Genomic DNA, 16,910 nt, shown 5'->3' on the forward strand with positions numbered 1-16,910 from the left:
TATTTTCCAATATTTATCCATTTCCTTTCTAAAATTATGTTAAATTATGTAAAATTATATTATCTTCTTGCATTACTATTTCTTGTAAGGAACTTAGTACCCTAATAACTTGCCTTAAAATGATCTGCTAACATCTCCCTCTTTCCTGTTAATATTAAATTTACGCCCTCTTACTATGAGTGCAAGAATTCTTATTTAACACATCAAAACCTCTCAATTTTAAGCACTCCATATATTTTTCTTACCCTTTACTCTCTAATGAAAAGAGTTTCCACCCTTTGCTCATAACTAAAGCTTCTTGTCACTGGTAGCTTAGAAAGCTCACTGGGTGGAAATAATATTAAACTAAAGATAAGAAAACAGGATGAAAGGAAAGGTATAAAAGATTAAAAAACAAATACTCAGGGAACATAACAGTTGTGGGATGTAATATTAAGAAAGTTGGTAATAAAGGAGTATGAAATATTAGAGCATATTAAAATGGCTGTGTAACAATATTTAGAGCATCAAAAAAGACAGGAATTGAAGGCAATATGAGTGAGGAAATAGATTTAGGAAGGATAATTGAAAAATGGCGTAAACAGAAAAGGATGGCAATAAAATATACATGCTATAATGTATTTAGGAGTGACAGGAAGAAAGAAGGGGTGGAGGAATAGCAGTATTAGTCATAAATAAAAATGGCAGTAGCAACAAAGAACATATGTCAATGCAACAGCATTTGACCCGGAAGCAGTACAGTAAGGAAAATTTGCAATTTCTTCATGCAGAATCTGTAATAGTTTTTAAGGATGTCTGAAAAGACTTGTAAGAGTTTGCATCAAAGGTAAAGGGCTCAATTGTAATTTTCTTGGACAATAGGAAATACTGGTCCACGTGACCTGGCAACACTCACCTAGAAGCAACAGGAAGGAAATTAAGAAAGGAGCCATGTGACTGACAGCCACAAAGGAGAGCTACAAGCAAAGGAGCTGGTGGGTGAGGCATGGATGTAGACACAAAGAAAAAGCAATCAGAGACAGAAAGAGGAATACACTGAATTCTTGTGAGGATAAGCAGCAAATCTCTCTCAGGCAGAGGTCAGTTTTTATGTTTGGCAGAAAAGGATACAGGAGCTATGGAGGCACTGTGCAAGCTGGCAAAAATGATCCAAAGCCTGGAAAGTTATGTGAATAGCTCGGAGATGCCAAAGAGCTGGATGTTTTCCCAGAGTGGTCAAACCCTGAACCGAGGTGTTAGTGGTTGGTCGGCTGAGAAAGGAATTCTGGGAAGCTACACCATCAAGACTGTCATGACTCAAGGGAGAGAGGGCTCGTGGAAGTGTGCTTTGCTGATGATAATCGTACTCATGAGACTTGAAGGTGAACGCTGTTGTTGGATAAGACTCCTGACCTACCCTGCATGAATAAAACATATCGTGGAACTGTGTGACGATATTTGTGCAGGGAGTGATGTGGGTGTGTAAGATGTATCTTTGTTGTATCAACTATTTAAAGTGAAATTTACCTTTTAATGGACGTATCACTGGCCTGTTAATTCATGTTTCATTTACATTGATTTGGATTCATATTAAAGTAAAATTTGCAAAAAGTGAAATATTATTGGTGTTTTCTTCGGGGGTCATTTCATAAATCTGGTTACTTTGGTTAACAGTTATCACCTCAGGAATCGCAAGTCATAGAGATAAAAGCAGAATTCATATCGATTGCTGTAAAGTAGAAGAAGGATTCACATTAGCAGTCCTCAACATTGAATCAGGACCCCATGAAGTCTCGTGTCATCAGGTCAAACATGGGCAAGGAAACCTCCTACTGATTACCACCTACATCCCCCCCATAGCTGATGAATTAGTCCTCCATGTTGAACACCACTTGGAAGAAGCATGGAGGGTGGCAAAGGCACAGAATATACTCTGGGCGGGGGCTTCAACGTCCAGCACCATGAGTGGCTCAGTAGCACCACTACGGATCTGGCCGAGTCCGAAAGAGCATAGCCATAGACTGGGTCTGTGGCAGGTGAGGAGGGAACCAAAAGGGGGAAAAACCTACTTGATCTCGTTCTTACCGATCTACCTATCGCAGATGCATCTGTCCATGACAGTATTGGTAATAGTGGCCACTGCAAGTCCTTGTGAAGACGCTACCATCAAGTCGGTGGGGGGGGGGGATCAACCCTGGTTCAATGAAAAGTTCAGGTGGGCATGCCAGGAGCAGCTCCAAACATATGTAAAAATGAGGTGCCAGCCTGGTGAAGTTACAATACAGGACTATATGCATGCCAAACCGTAGAAGTGGCATGCAAAAGACAGAACTAAGTGATCCCACAACCAACGTACCAGGTCAAAGCTCTACAATCCTGTCACATCCAGTTGGGAGTGGTCTGGACAATTAAACAACTATCTGGAAGAGGCAGCTCCACAAATATCCCCATCCTCAATGATAGGGGAGCCCAGTGCTTCACGGCAAAAAAGGCAGAAGCATTTGCAACCATCTTCAGTCTGCTCCCGAGGTCCCCAGCATCACAGGTGCCAGACTTCAGCCAATTCAACTTACTCCACACGATATCAAAAAATGCTGAAGGCAAAGGTTTTGACATTGCAAAGGCTGTGGGCCTTGAGAACATCTCAACAATTGTACTGAAGACTTGTGCTCCAGAACCAGCCATGCCCCCTAACCAAGCTGTTACCATACAGCTACATTACTGGCAATGTCAAAAATTGTCCAGGTAGGTCCTGTCAACAAAAGGCAGGACAAATGCAACCTGGCCAATTACTGCCCAATCAGTCTACTCTCAAACATCAGCAAAGTGATGAAGGTGTTGTCATGGTGCTATCAAGCAACACTCACTCAACAATAAGCTGCTCACTGATCTTCAGTTTAGGTTCCACCAGAGTCACTCAGCTCCTAACCTCATTACAGCCTTGTAGAGCTGAAGTCCAGAGGTGAGGTGACAGTAACTGCCCTTGACATCAAGGTAGTATTTGACTGAGTGTGGCATCAAGGAGCCCTAGCAAAACTAAGTCAGTGGGAATCAGGGGAACACTCTCCGGTGGTTGGAGACATACCTAGCACAAAGGAAGATGGCTGTGCTTGTTGGAGGTCAATCATCCCATCTCAGGACATCATTGCAGGAGTTCCTCAGGGTGGTATCCTAAACCCAACCATCCTCAGCTGCTTCATCAATGACCTTCCCTCCATCATAAATTCAAAAGTAGGGATATTTGCTGATGATTGCACAACTTTCAGAACCATTCGTGACTCCTCAGATGCTGAAGCAGTCAGTGTCTATATGCAGCAAGGCCTGGACAACATTCAGGCTTGGGCTGAAAATTGGCAAGTAACATTTGCACCTCACACGTGCCAGGCAACGGCCATTTCCAACAAGAAAGAATCCAACCATCTGCCCTCGACTTTCAATGGCATTTCCATTGCTGAATCTCCCACTATCAACATCTTCGGGGTTACCTTTGACAGTATACTGAACTGGACCAGCCACATAAATACAGTGCCAACAAGAGCAGGTTAAAGGCTGGGAATTATGTGGCAAGTAACTCACCTCTCGACTCCCCAAAGCCTGTCCACCATCTAAAAGGCACAAGTTAGGGGTGTCATGGAACAATCTTCACTTGCCTGGATGAGTGCAGCTCCAACAACACTCAAAAAGCTTGACACCATCCAGGACAAAGTAGCCTGTTTGATTGGCACCCCATCCACCACCGATACATAATGGCAGCAGTGTGTGCCATCTACAAGATACAATGCAGCAACTCACCAAGGCTCCTTTGACTACACATCCCAAACCCATGATCTCTACCACCTTGAAGGATAAGGGCAGCAGATGCATGGGAACACCGCCACCCCCAATTCCGCTCCAGGCCACATACCATCCTGACTTGGAACTATATCACTGTTCCTTCACTGTCACTGGGTCAACATCCTGGAACTGCCTTCCCAACAGTACTATGGGTGTACCTACACCACATGGACTGCAGTGGTTCAAAAAGGTGCCTCACCACCACCTTCTCGAGGACACAATTAGAGATAGGCAATAGATGTTGACCTAGCCAGTGACACCCACATCCCATGAAGAATAAATAAAAAATCTATTAGGGGTATACTACAGGCCACTGAGTAGTGGAAAGAAAGTACAGGGAGGAAAATGTTGGCAAATATTTGAAATGAATAAAAACTCAATCATTTTCAACTACTCCCAAATAAAATAGCTGGAAGAGGAAGTGAGGGGGGAAAAGGGAATTGAGTTTTACAGTTTACAGATTCCTTTGTGGCTAAGTATTTAAGAAACACAATAAGGTAGAAAACACTATTAGACCTAGAAATAGGAAATCAATTCAAGCAGATAAGTGTAGGGATGTCGAGGGAATAGTGATCATGCATAATAAAATAATGATGAAGAGATATAGTACAAAAGGTCAAGTAATACCTGGAAAAAGGCAACTGTGAGGATTGAGATAAAGAAGGTAAAATAACAATATTTAAAAAGAAATCAACAGAGTTTGAGAAAAATATATCCACTAAAAAAACAGGCTAACCAAGAATGAGGTGCCCTGGATCAGTATAGAGGGGAGATAAATTGAAATTGAAAGGAAGAGTCATACACAAAGTACATAAACAATAAAGGAGAGGATGCCAGGAACATCATGAGCTTATGAAAGAAATTAAAAGACAATTAGGAAAGCAAAGGGAAAATTGAAATGAAAATATCAAAGAATATAAAGAAAGAAACAGTCAGATATTCTGTAGGTGCATTATGGCAGGATCACTTGGGATGATCAACAGAAATTCACAGATGAAAGTGAAATGATAGAGAAAGATATACATCCTTTTTCAAAGCCAAAGTGGACAGGTGTGGGTCATGTGACATGACCCATGAGCTGAAGGAACCTGTAACACTGTCTTGCTGTACTGCCAATCAGTCTGCCATTTTCCTTCCAGCAAGCAGCTCAGGAAAAAGGCTCAGACCAGGTTTGAATGCCTCCTCCTGCCCATCCCATCTACACTGTTTCCATTGGAACTTCTGTACCAGCACCTACAAGTCGAATTCATCTCTGTGTGCCTGTCTCATCGTGGAAGTCATCTCCACTGGAAAAGTGAATTATCCAGCACTAATCTTCAACCTGCCGACCTTTGTGAAGGAATACACCATTGGATTTTGATTCTGGACTCTGGGCTCAAGATAAACAAGAATTCTTTGCTCTGTGGTCTTTGCCCTGTAAATCTCTCTTTCTTTATCCCTCTTTTATTGTATGAATGCACCAGGGGCTACGTAGCGACACCCCCTCCAACGTTTTAACTATGTGTGAATAAACTAACCCTCTGAGTTTACCCTATTTCGAGTTTGCTGTGAGATCATTAATAAACACTGGATCACACCAAAACTGAGGGGGTGGGAAAATATGCCACCACATAAAAGGGGAAATCAAAATACCTTTCTGTTTACGGACAGGCACCAGACCCACTACCTCACCACCGCCTTCTCTAGGGCAAGTAGGGATGGGCAATAAATGCTGGCCTAGCCAGCAATGTCCACATCCCATGAGTGAGTAAACAAAAAGGTGGTAACAGGAGAAATCAGAGCTGTATAAATGAAACTCCCTCCTGTCCATAACATTATGCATGCTTGGCTGAGAGCCCAGGTTCATGAAAGAATTATCTCAAGAGGGGGTTTTGTTTTGATAGCTGGAGAGAATTGTTGACTTTACTTGACTGAGATCTTTAAGTGGTTATAACAAGTTGTTCCTTCAGGGATTTTTTTTGCCAATGTCTCAATGTTTATTTGCACAAGATTAAGTGTGAAGTGTTTGAAACCTTTGTAATTGATATTTTAATGGTCTATCCTATTGATACTTTTATAGGGTTGTAGGAGTAGCAGTTTTTTTTCCCATAAAGGAAGAGTTGTGAAAGGGTGTTTTTTGTTTCCCCTCCCCATAACACATGCCATTGTTACTATATGGCTCATTGCTTCTGTGTACTGTGTATACTGGATGAATGGGCATGGAAGGACCATGTACTGGCATACAGAGGGCATGGGGAACAAGGAAGGGACATGGCTAAGCTGTTTTGAACTTGCCTTTCAAAAGGTTCCTGAATCCAGGCTATAGTTTACAACTCCTCTTGGGGGTCGTGAACCACAAGTCATGAAGAAGCAGGCCCAACGCCACAAAAATTGCAGCGGGCTAGGAGATGCTAACCTCACAATGGAGTCAGATACGTCAGGAGTGAACTCACACCCTTATCCCGAGCCAGTGAAAATTTGGGGTGCCGGAAATCAGGCGGGAATCCAGAAATTGGGTCCCACCTGCCATATTTAAATGGCCCCAGAGTCATTCTGAATCCATGAAAACCCAGGCCTTTACTTCAGTTTTCAATGAACATGCTCACAAAGTGGAAATGGCAATATTATAAGTTGAGGGATATTACAACAGTTAATATAGAAAGAAAGAAAATACTCGGCAAACTTGGGCAAAACTCCAGGTCCACATAGATTTCACTTGCGGATGCTCAAAGAAACTATGGGAGATAAAAGCAGCACTATTAACCATACTGCATACAAAAATTCAATAGATAAAGTAATAGTGTCAGAGGACTGGCAAGCAGTAAATGCAATTCCATTTTCAAAAGGGGAGATAAAACCTATCTAGTGAACCATAGACCAGTTAGCTTAATTGTCAGTGGTAGGAACGATGTTATAATCATTCATAAATCTCTTAAAAATAATAACACAAGTTGATAACACCAGAAGAGTGCAAACAATTTATTGGGATCCATTTCTGGGAAACGAATGCAAAACCAGAAGGGGAATGTTAAATTTATATAGAATCTTGATTAGACCACACCTAGGAATATAGTGTGTAGCTTCAGTCTCCATACTGCAAAAAAATGATTGCGATGCTGGAGAAATTGTAGGTAAGGTTTGCAAGAGGTTTGCCAGAATTTACAGGACGCAACCATCATGAAAGATCTAAAGTAGAGATTTGATGGAGCTCTTTAAAATTATGAAGGTGTTTGAGGGTGTTTGAAAGTGTTTATATTTGTGCACATATGCAAAACAATATAGGACTTAGGAGCAGGAGTAGGCTATTCAGCCTTATGAGCCTGCACCACCATTCACTAAGATCATGGCTGATCTGGTCGTGTCTCAACTCCACATTGCCGTCTGTCCCACCATAACGCTTCACTCCCTTGTCTATCAAAAATCTGTCTAACTCTGCCTTTATTAAATGATCCAGCCTCCACTGCTCTCTAGGGAATTCGACATGTTAAAGACGCTTTGAGAGAAAAAAATTTCTCCTCATCTCAGTCTTAAACAGTAGACTTTTTATTCTTAAACCATGACCCCTGGTTCTAGTGTCTCCCAGAAGTGGAAACATCTTCCTGGTATTTATCCTATCAAATTCCCTCAGGATCTTCTATGTTTCAATGAGATTACCTTTCATTTTTCTAAACTCCAAAGGCCCAACCTGTCCAACCTTACTTCATAAAATAAGCCCCTCATCCCAGGGATGAGTCAACTTTCTCTGAACTGCTTCTAACGCAATTGTATCTTTTTTTCAAACAAGGAGACCAAAGCTGTACACGGTATTCGAGATGTGATCTCACCAAGACATAAGAGAGCACAGGTAATACAAGAAAGCCATTAGTAGATCAAATTAAAAAAAAAACACTTGCATTTATATATCACAGGACATCTCAAAGCGCTTTACAGCCGAAGTAGTTTTTTTCTGAAGTGTAGTCACTGTTGTAATGTATGAAACATATGCAACCAATTGGCACGTTCCCACAGCAAGTTCCCACAAACAGCAATGTGATAATGACCAGATAAAATGAGTATTTTTGTGATGTCAGTTGAGAGATAAATATCGGGCAGGACACGAGGATAACTGCCCTGTTCTTCAAAGTGGTGCCGTTGAAGCTTTTATGTTCACCTGAGGGGGCAGATGAGGCCCCGGTTTAATGTCTCATCTGAAAAATGTCCAACATCTGAGTACTGCATTGGAGTGTCAGGCTTGACTTTGTTTTTGCTCAAAGCTTGGAGTGGGTCTTGAACCCACAATCTTCTAAGAGGCAAGAATGCTACCAACTGAGTGATAGCTGACGCAAAATGTAAAACTGATAAAGAATGTGGGAGGGATTTTTTTTGAAAATAGTGTAGTGAGAATGTGCAACTCACAACTATGTGGAGTGGTTAAGATAGAATTTATGTATCTTAAAGGGAAACGTGATGCATACATGAAGAAGAAAAAAGTGGAAGGGCACGAGGACAATGTGAGAGTACCTAATTAGAGTGGAAGGAGGCTCCCGAGAGATATTAAAAATCAATGTGAACCAGTTGAACTGAACAACCTTTTTCTGGGTAGTAGATTCTATGACATTCTCTTAAAGGCCTTTATGAAATACAGCATCAAAAATGGAGAGTAGGTTCTTAATGCAGCCTCATCAATGATTTATGCAGGTTAACCATACCCCATATGCTTTTGAACTCAGCACTTATTTATAAAGCCCAGAATCTCTCTGTCCTCCCAACTTTAAAGAATTGAATACCTTCCATCCTTGCTCACCTAAACATCCATCAGCAGCTGGAGATCCAACCGAGAAGCAATGTTGGTATTACGTACATCAAATAATATAAAACGTCAGCTCCAATTAAACCGCTGGGGCCTAAGAGAAGTATTGGAATGACAGCCCTTCTCCTTTGTTCTAATGCCAATCCTATATTTCCCTTTGCAGATGGGAAACTATTTATTCTTTCAGAAAAACAGCTGCTTGTCTTAGACAACTTTGTGAAAATCATTGGTTCCTTTACATCTGACACTACCAAAGCTGTTCTGGACAAGTTTCACTGGGAATTTAAGGTGTTCCTAACCTGGCTCAAATGACACCTCACTCTCCTCAAATGTCAGGAACCAGCGGCATCAGCGTACTAATAAATCCAAGAAAAGTAAAAACTACTTACTACAAAGACCTTCGGCTCATAAATTCTGAGCTCCGAAGTGCTGTACCCGCGGTTGCGGGGGGGAGGTGGGGTTCCCCAAAGATGTGCTGGAGGACCCTCCCAAGGAAATCCCCCTGGAGGGACTGTATGACAATTGCCCGGGATATTCAAACTTCTGTTGAACAATTGCGCTTCAATAGAAGCCATCCGATACTCACATTTAAATCTCAAAGTTCGGAGGTTCCAACTGTCTTACACCAACAGTTAGCCAGAAAAAGTTAGAAGAATTAAATCCAGACCAGAACTACACAGGTCTCCATGTGGTCTAACAATACGTTTAACATAATTTCTCTGCCGTGGGAGGCTACGATTTGGAGACTGGAATTAGCACAGCTGGGAATTAGACATGGACATGGGTGATATTGATATCTGGTTAAGCAAATCAGTGGAGCTTCAGAGCAAAGAATAGGTTAGCACTGATAATTGAGGCCAGTTGGAACATGTGAAAGGATCCTATTTAATTGCGTAAATTTGGGTTTACATTTCAGCAGTTTAACTACGCCTTTTTTGAGCACCAAAAAAATTGTCCCATGAAGCTGAATTTTCAGGGGCCCCAAAAGGCAGGAATGGAGGTGGGGGAGGCCTGAAAGTAGCAGCACCAGGCAGTGTGGCACTGGAAATAATGAGCAGCATGGGGGAGTGGGCAGGACAGGAATGTCTTTCTCCCTCCAATTCAGGACAATGAAGACTGTCAAAAAACTCGTTTAGAGTTTGTTGAACAGGTGGGGCGGTGAAGGGGGAGCGTGGGATATTTAAAGAGCTGGACAGGTTTCAGAAGCTGTCAGTTTCAGAACAGGTGAGGGGAGGTGGGGGACATAGTGAGGAGCCAATCATGGCTGCCCTAGGGCATCACCTCAGCCCCATAAAAGAGGGTCAGCAGGGCAAAGGGATACTCAGCATTTAGTAAGGGGTGTTCTTGGTGCTGCATTGGTGGTAGGGAGAGTGGGCACTCAGCAAGCTTTGAACATGATTGGCAACAACCTGGCATCAAGGGCCGGAAGAGCAGGGGGCAAGGTTGCATAGGACAATTGGTCAGCCACCTGCCCAAATGGAAGGCTCCAGCTGGCAATGGGGGCATGACTGTCAGATATAGGGTCCAAACAGCGATGAGGGGCAAAATCCTCATGAAAGGTGGAACCCCAAGGAGCATGAGAGCACAGGAGAGGAACAGTGGCAGGAAGGACATGGAGACCATATCCTCAAAACAGGTTTGCCCTCCAAAGACAAAGCCACCTGGGGAGGACCGAGAACCAGTGCCACAGGAGACAGCAACTCTCCAGGAAGATGTCGTTGACATCTGTGACCTTGCTGTCAAAGATCTCACACCTCTGAGTACTGGTCACCATGCCCTGCCAGTAACAGTCAAAGTGACCACTTTGGAGCCCAGTTGCCCTTCTTTGCTTCTGGTTCCTTCCAAGGATCAGCTGTAGACCTGAATGGCATATGAAATACAGCTGTACACCACTGCATCTCGTTTGTCACAGATTTCCTCTTTGTCAGAGATGGACAGCACATTCATTTTACAACAGACACAGCCTCACAGGAACAGTGGGCACTGGGACTTGCCTCCATCGCTGGATTCCCCCAGCTTCAGAGTATCATCGATTGCACTAATGTGGCCATCAAGGCATCCAAAAACCAGCCAGTGAGATCCATCAACAGGAAGGGTTACATTCCCTCAACATCCAACTGGTCTGCGACCAAAACAAGAGTCTTCCCTATGTGTGAACTCACTTCCTAGTGGCTGCCATGACTTCTCCTTCCTCCATCTGTCCAGGCAGCCTCAGATTTTAACTCCAATCCCCAAAGTGTGTGGATGGATTCTAGGGGACAAGGGGAGTCTCTTGAAGAAATTGTGATTGACTGTTCTATGAGAACCTCAGATGGAGACAGAGGTGATACAACGTACTCACCAGGACCACAATGAACAGGTCATTGGGCTCCTAAAGCTGCAGTTCCCTGCCTGGACCGGTCAGGTGGTGCCGTCCATTAACATCCTGCAAGGGTCATTGTGATGGTCTGCTGCACTATCCATTACAAGATCCTCTAGAGGGGGGTAGACCTCAAGAATGGTGAGGCCCTGGGAGGAGACAGTTCATTAACAGGGGCGGGGGGGAAGGAGCAGGAGGCAAGAGAAGGAATTGGAAGTGGAGGGAGATGACACTGAACAATGATGTGGCCCTGCTGCCACCCTCTAGAAAGAAGACCTCTCTCCTCTGCCTCACGGCCTCCAGCATTACAGCCAGGTCGCAACAACGAAGTGAGGGTCTGCGCTGCCCCGAGTGCCAGGCCTCCAGCACCCCTGTTCCATCACATTTCCCTCTGGTGAAGTGGAAGGATTTGGCACAATCATTAGATCATTCCCTTTGCACAACCAGCTGCCTCAATCAAGTGTCTAAATGAATTCCCACACTTCATCTGATCCATCTCCATTCCCACTCTCATTGGCTCTTAGTGGACAGGAATCCATTTCCATATCAATTAAAGACTCACCACAGTGAAAATCTGAACTTTTAAACAGTTTCCCCGTAGACGGGTTTCTGACCCTAAAATAGACCGATTCCGGATTTCCATCTCCACAGCGAAAATTCAGCACATGTTTCAGTGATAAGCAAAAGCTTTAGCACTTGAGGGGGGGAATAAGGAGCAAGTTGAAATTATTGCCCTTGCCTAGGTAAGAAATATTTGGAGAAACTGCTAGCTGGTTCAGTGTTAGGGACTTGTGAGTCAGTCAGGCTAACAAGCTGTCCACATGTAATGGAAACTTGCTTAAAGAAATAATCCAAAGCACAACCTTCTGAATGTAATGTAGTAGCAGAAAAGAGTTGAACTGAGAAGAAATTAATGTCACAAGGCAGGGAAGAGAAGAATAAGAACTACAGACCAGTGAGTCTCACGTCAGTGGTAGGGAAACTATTGGAGAAAATTCTAAAGGAGAGAATTTATTTCCACTTGGAGAGGCAAGGTTTGATCGGGGATAGTCAGCATACTTTGTCAGAGGGAGTTCATGCCTAACCAATTTGATTGAATTTTATTGAGGAGGTGACCAGGTGTGTAGATGAGGGTAGTGCAGTTGATGTAGTTTATATGGATTTCAGCAAAGCCTTTGACAAGGTCCCACGTGGGAGACTGAGAAAGAAGGCAAATTCACATGGGATAAAGGGTAATTTGACAAGGTGGATTCAAAATTGACTTAGTTGTAAGAGACAGAGGGTGATGACAGGAGGCTGCTTTGGAAGCCAGTGACTGGAAGCCAGTGTCCAGTGGCGTACCACAGGGATCTGTGCTGGGTCCCCTATTATTCGTCATTTATATAAACGACATAGATGACTATGTGGGGGGTAGGATTAGTAAATTTGCGGATGACACAAAGATTGGCCGGGTGGTTAACAGTGAGATTGAGTGTCTTGGGCTACAGGAAGATATAGACGGGATGGTCAAATGGGCAGATAAGTGGCAGATGGAATTTAACCCTGAAAACTGAGAGGTGATACACTTTGAAAGGAGTAATTTGACAAGGAAGTATTCAATGTATGGCTTGACACTAGGAAATTCTGAGGAACAAAGGGACCTTGGCGTGTGTGTCCACAGATCTCTGAAGGTAGAGGGGCATGTTAGCGGGGTGGTGAAAAAGGCATATGGGGCACTTGCCTTTATTAATCGAGGCATAGATTACAAAAGTAGGGAGGTCATGTTGGAGTTATATAGAACCTTGGTGAGGCTACAGCTGGAGTACTGTGTGCAGTTCTGGCTGCCACATTATAGGAAGGATGTGATTGCACTGGAGGGGGTGCAGAGGAGATTCACCAGGATGTTGCCTGGGATGAAACATTTAAGTTACAAAGAAAGGTTGGATAGACTTGGGTTGTTTTCGTTGGAGCAGAGAAGACTGAAGGGCGACCTTCAGATTATGAGGGGCATGGACAGGGTGGATAGGGAGCAGCTGTTCCCCTTAGTTGAAGGGTCAGTCACGAGGGGACACAAGTTCAAGGTGAGGGGCAGGAGGTTTTGGGGGGATGTGAGGAAAACCTTTTTTACCCAAAGGGTGGTGACGGCTTGGAATGCGCTCCCTGAGGGTGGTGGAGGCGGGTTGCCTCACATCCTTTAAAAGGTACCTGGATGAGCACTTGGCACGTCATAACATTCAAGGCTATGGGCCAAATGCTAGTAAATGGGATTAGATAGGTAGGTCAAGTGTTGCTCACGTGTCAGTGCAGACTCGATGGGCCAAAGGGCCTCGTCTGCACTGTGTGATTCTGTGAAGAAAGTCAGCACTGGTGTTTGTATACCTAAATGGAGCTTTTCTCAGTTTTAATGTTTCCCATTTAGAACCCATTCCCTAGTACTTCTTATACTCTTTTCCCATACCTTACATCCCTGCTTAACCTCGAGATCTTAAAGGGCAGGTATTGTAGGCAAGAAAGAGATTTTAACCTTATAAAGATGCAAGTTCCTTGAAGTAATATTTTAGTTAGCGTCATGAGCGTGGGGTGAAGTACAGAGGTGGTCAGAAGCAATCTGTCCTTCTCCTCTCCCTACAATTGTTCTTGTTTAAATATCATTCAAAATTTACTATTTGCTTGGCAAATGTTGTATTATTTCACAAGCAATCATTTTATTTTCTGCAATATTATCATATGTTTTAAAAGTGTTTTAAATTACCACATTTTAAAATTGTACCTTTGCAAATGGAAAGGCCCTGTCCTTGCTTTGCTTTTATATACTTACTTTTGCTGAATTGGGACTGATGGGAAGGTGGCTGCTTGTTTTTTTCTGGGGAGTAGCTTCTGCTGCTGATGCTTGATCCAGAACGGCTGTGAGGAGATTCTCTTCTGTAGTATGGTGTTTCTCTTCTATGAGGGGAACGCTCTCTTACATGTGGAGAGGAATAGAAATTCTTTCTTCTGAAGTTATCCCTGTGAGAATATTATCAAAGATTCTATTTTAAATACTTTCTAACATGGTTCCACATTGCATTTATTTTAAAACTAGAAAATAAAACCTACAAAAGTAATCTAGGAATGTCCATCATAACTCTCTCTTCTAGGATATAAGGATATATAAATGCATTTAATCATTTATTACAGTAAAATTCTTTTGTACAGCATGCATATCCTCTAAGTGTCACACTGTGTACATGTAGAAGTTTCCCCATCACATACATTTCACTGATAACATCCTATGTTATACAACAGCACATCCTCTGACTTAAACTACCAAATATTCTGTAGTTTATGTAAAATTTTTTAAACATGCTGCCTTTCTCCCACTTAAATCTTGAATTATATATTCGTAATCATGATTTAAAACAAAAGATGTACTAACCCTAAAATGGGTCTTCCATTTAATGATACTTGCATCAAAAACCAAAATTACCTAATTAAAATTAGCAGTTATGTCAGGAACAGTTTACTGCCCCCACTAATTTCTGCTGTCCTATCCTGTTTGCTATCCTGTTAGCGTCGATTTCCTTAGAATTCCACAGGCACTACAATTGTCCCAAACGTCACAAGTGCTCATTTGGTGTTCTACCTTATTGTGAAGCGCATGATTTTGTTTTCCCTTAACATTCATGCTTTCCCACTTTCTTACATGGATTAGTGGATAGCAATCGGGAGAAGAAACCCCAATTGATATTTCAATTCTCTAGCTTATTAATAGTAACTGCGATTGCTGCCTTGAGATGAGCTAACTTGGTACTCTCTGGGAATGAAACCTGTTAACTTCTAGTCCTTTTTGTTTAATGCCTCAATGGGCTGTGTCTTTTCTTATTTGGAAACACGGGCCAGGTAAAGAAAATATACAACAACAAGGCATTACAATTTTTGAATGCAATATACTGAACGTTCAGATATTGTAACTAGCTACCACTATTAGAAATATAATTTTGAAGCGTAGCTCAATATTTTCATTTATCTACCAAGTGACTTGGAATTTAGATTTTATTGTGCTCTTTCATCCCTGTCTTGTTACTCCCCCAAATCCCCTCTCCCTTCACTGTAATTTGTTTTCTGTTCAATTTATCTTCTTGCATTGCATTTTTCACTACCCCAAGTCCTCTCCCAAACATGTACGAGCATTGTCTCATAGCCAACATCTGACATATTTCTGCCAAAGAGGGCTGTTGTTTGCTGATAGCTTGAGCGTCTGGGGAAAGACTGTACAGCTTCATCTTGAAAATAATTTAGTTTTTGGCACCAATATTGTTCTTGAAATAGTTTTATAAGCTTTTCAAGCACATTTTATACTGCTATTGTTGCATTTTGTTTGGTGGCCATTTGGTTTGCCAATTATTTTTCTGGGTTATTTATTTCCCCTTCAGTGTCTTTGCTGACAACCGCTCGCATTTTTGTGGTTCTTATTCTGACTATTCAGCACTTTTTCTTTTCTGATGCCAGTGGGCATAAGGTTTGTTCCTTTTGTAAGGAAGGATGTATTCAATTGATAACAAATCGACATGCTGTGAATGTTTTTACAACTTCGAAGCCTCATTTTCAGTAGCCAGTCTGTTCAATTCGCAATTATAGGTCATCTTGAAACATTTGGAGAACATGTATTTGTATTGTGTCTTTAAGCACAGAAAAATTTTCAAAGATGATCCATAGAAGCATAATCAGAAATAACAAAGAAGTCAATCCAAAGGAGAGATCAGGTGTTGTGACCAAATGGTTGCACAGGCCACTAATCAAAGTGCTGTGGCTGCATACTTTCAATCTTAATAAGGCAGTTTACATTGGCAACTATTATCCCCATATTGAGACCAGCACTCCCAGCCCTTCCCCTCCCACCACACTTTTTCAATGCATTGTGTTGAAGACGCTAATTGCCGCAGTAGTGGCATGGTTATCACTTTTAGATCTCATTTTGGCCTATCTTAGATTCTTTCAGTTGACCTCTAATTTTGAACAACAGCCCCAGAGAATTTCTTCAGAAATAGGTAGAAACCTCGATATGGGGGTCATTTATATTGATTCTAAGAGTTCTTGATGGGTTTTGTAAGAGTTGAACCTCCAAGCTTCCCTTATAATGCCCAGACTAATGAAAACTAAGAGAATGAAGCTGGTGGCAGGAACTACCTACATCAGGTAAGCATGGTAACTGTAGTCAGAAGGGTCTCAATGTGATACTGGAGGGCTGGTATGCCCTGAGGCCTCTGGAAGGACACAATTAGGACCAAGTTGGATTGGAGATCCCTGGAAAGAGAAGCTGCTTACTTTTTTCTATTATAGATCTGTCCTTCTATATTGAAGCCACAATTGTGGCCCATGGATCTTTGGGGGTCCTTTCTTTCTTAACCTTACTCATCTTCCTTTCAAAATAATCCTCATCTATAATTCCGTTAAGCTACCATGTTATTTCCTCACTGAATACTTCTCATTCTGGTCCACCCTGATTCTGCACTGATTTATTAACGGTTCAGATTTTGCAGTCAGTGGTGAAGGGATGGTACTTGCCACTGAAAAAACTGTTCAAAAAGTTTTATTAAGTTATTATCCAGAGTGTGATATTGTTCTGACTTTGAATTTGGGACCATCTATGGCATCAGCAACAGTGCAAACACTAGGCAGGCTGATCAATCGGACCGAAAAGTTCTCATACAGAAAAGCAGAAATTAGAATTCACATTTTACAGAAAGCAAAATATAGATTGAGACATGCATGTAGGATTAAAGGTAAAGGTGGAAATATTAAACAACATTTTGAAAAATTATGTATTATGATTTTAAAAACCATTCAACTGTCAAATGTTCTTCGGAGGAAATGAGCCTCCACACTTGTAAAATCAGTTTTTCATGGCCAGCGAGGTTGTTCAGTAACAATTATAACCTGGTATGCTATCGTATCAAGAAAGAATTCAGTTATACCTGATGAATCAAGGCTTAACGTTTTCACTGGATTGTA

General features: G+C 42.1%; 1 protein-coding gene across 5 annotated transcripts in view; it reads right to left on the reverse strand.

Annotated features, from left to right (window-relative positions):
* Positions 1-16,910, reverse strand: part of pphln1 (periphilin 1) — a 207,829-nt gene that overhangs the window by 118,860 nt on the left and 72,059 nt on the right. For all 5 annotated transcript variants that reach the window (XM_078568452.1, XM_078568455.1, XM_078568456.1 and 2 more), the window contains one exon: positions 13,738-13,925. In XM_078568452.1, coding sequence (XP_078424578.1) covers positions 13,738-13,925 — 188 coding nt within the window. The remainder of the gene's footprint in view (positions 1-13,737; positions 13,926-16,910) is intronic.

This window comes from Cetorhinus maximus, chromosome 22, assembly GCF_964194155.1.
Source record: "Cetorhinus maximus chromosome 22, sCetMax3.hap1.1, whole genome shotgun sequence".
NCBI lineage: Eukaryota > Metazoa > Chordata > Chondrichthyes > Lamniformes > Cetorhinidae > Cetorhinus > Cetorhinus maximus.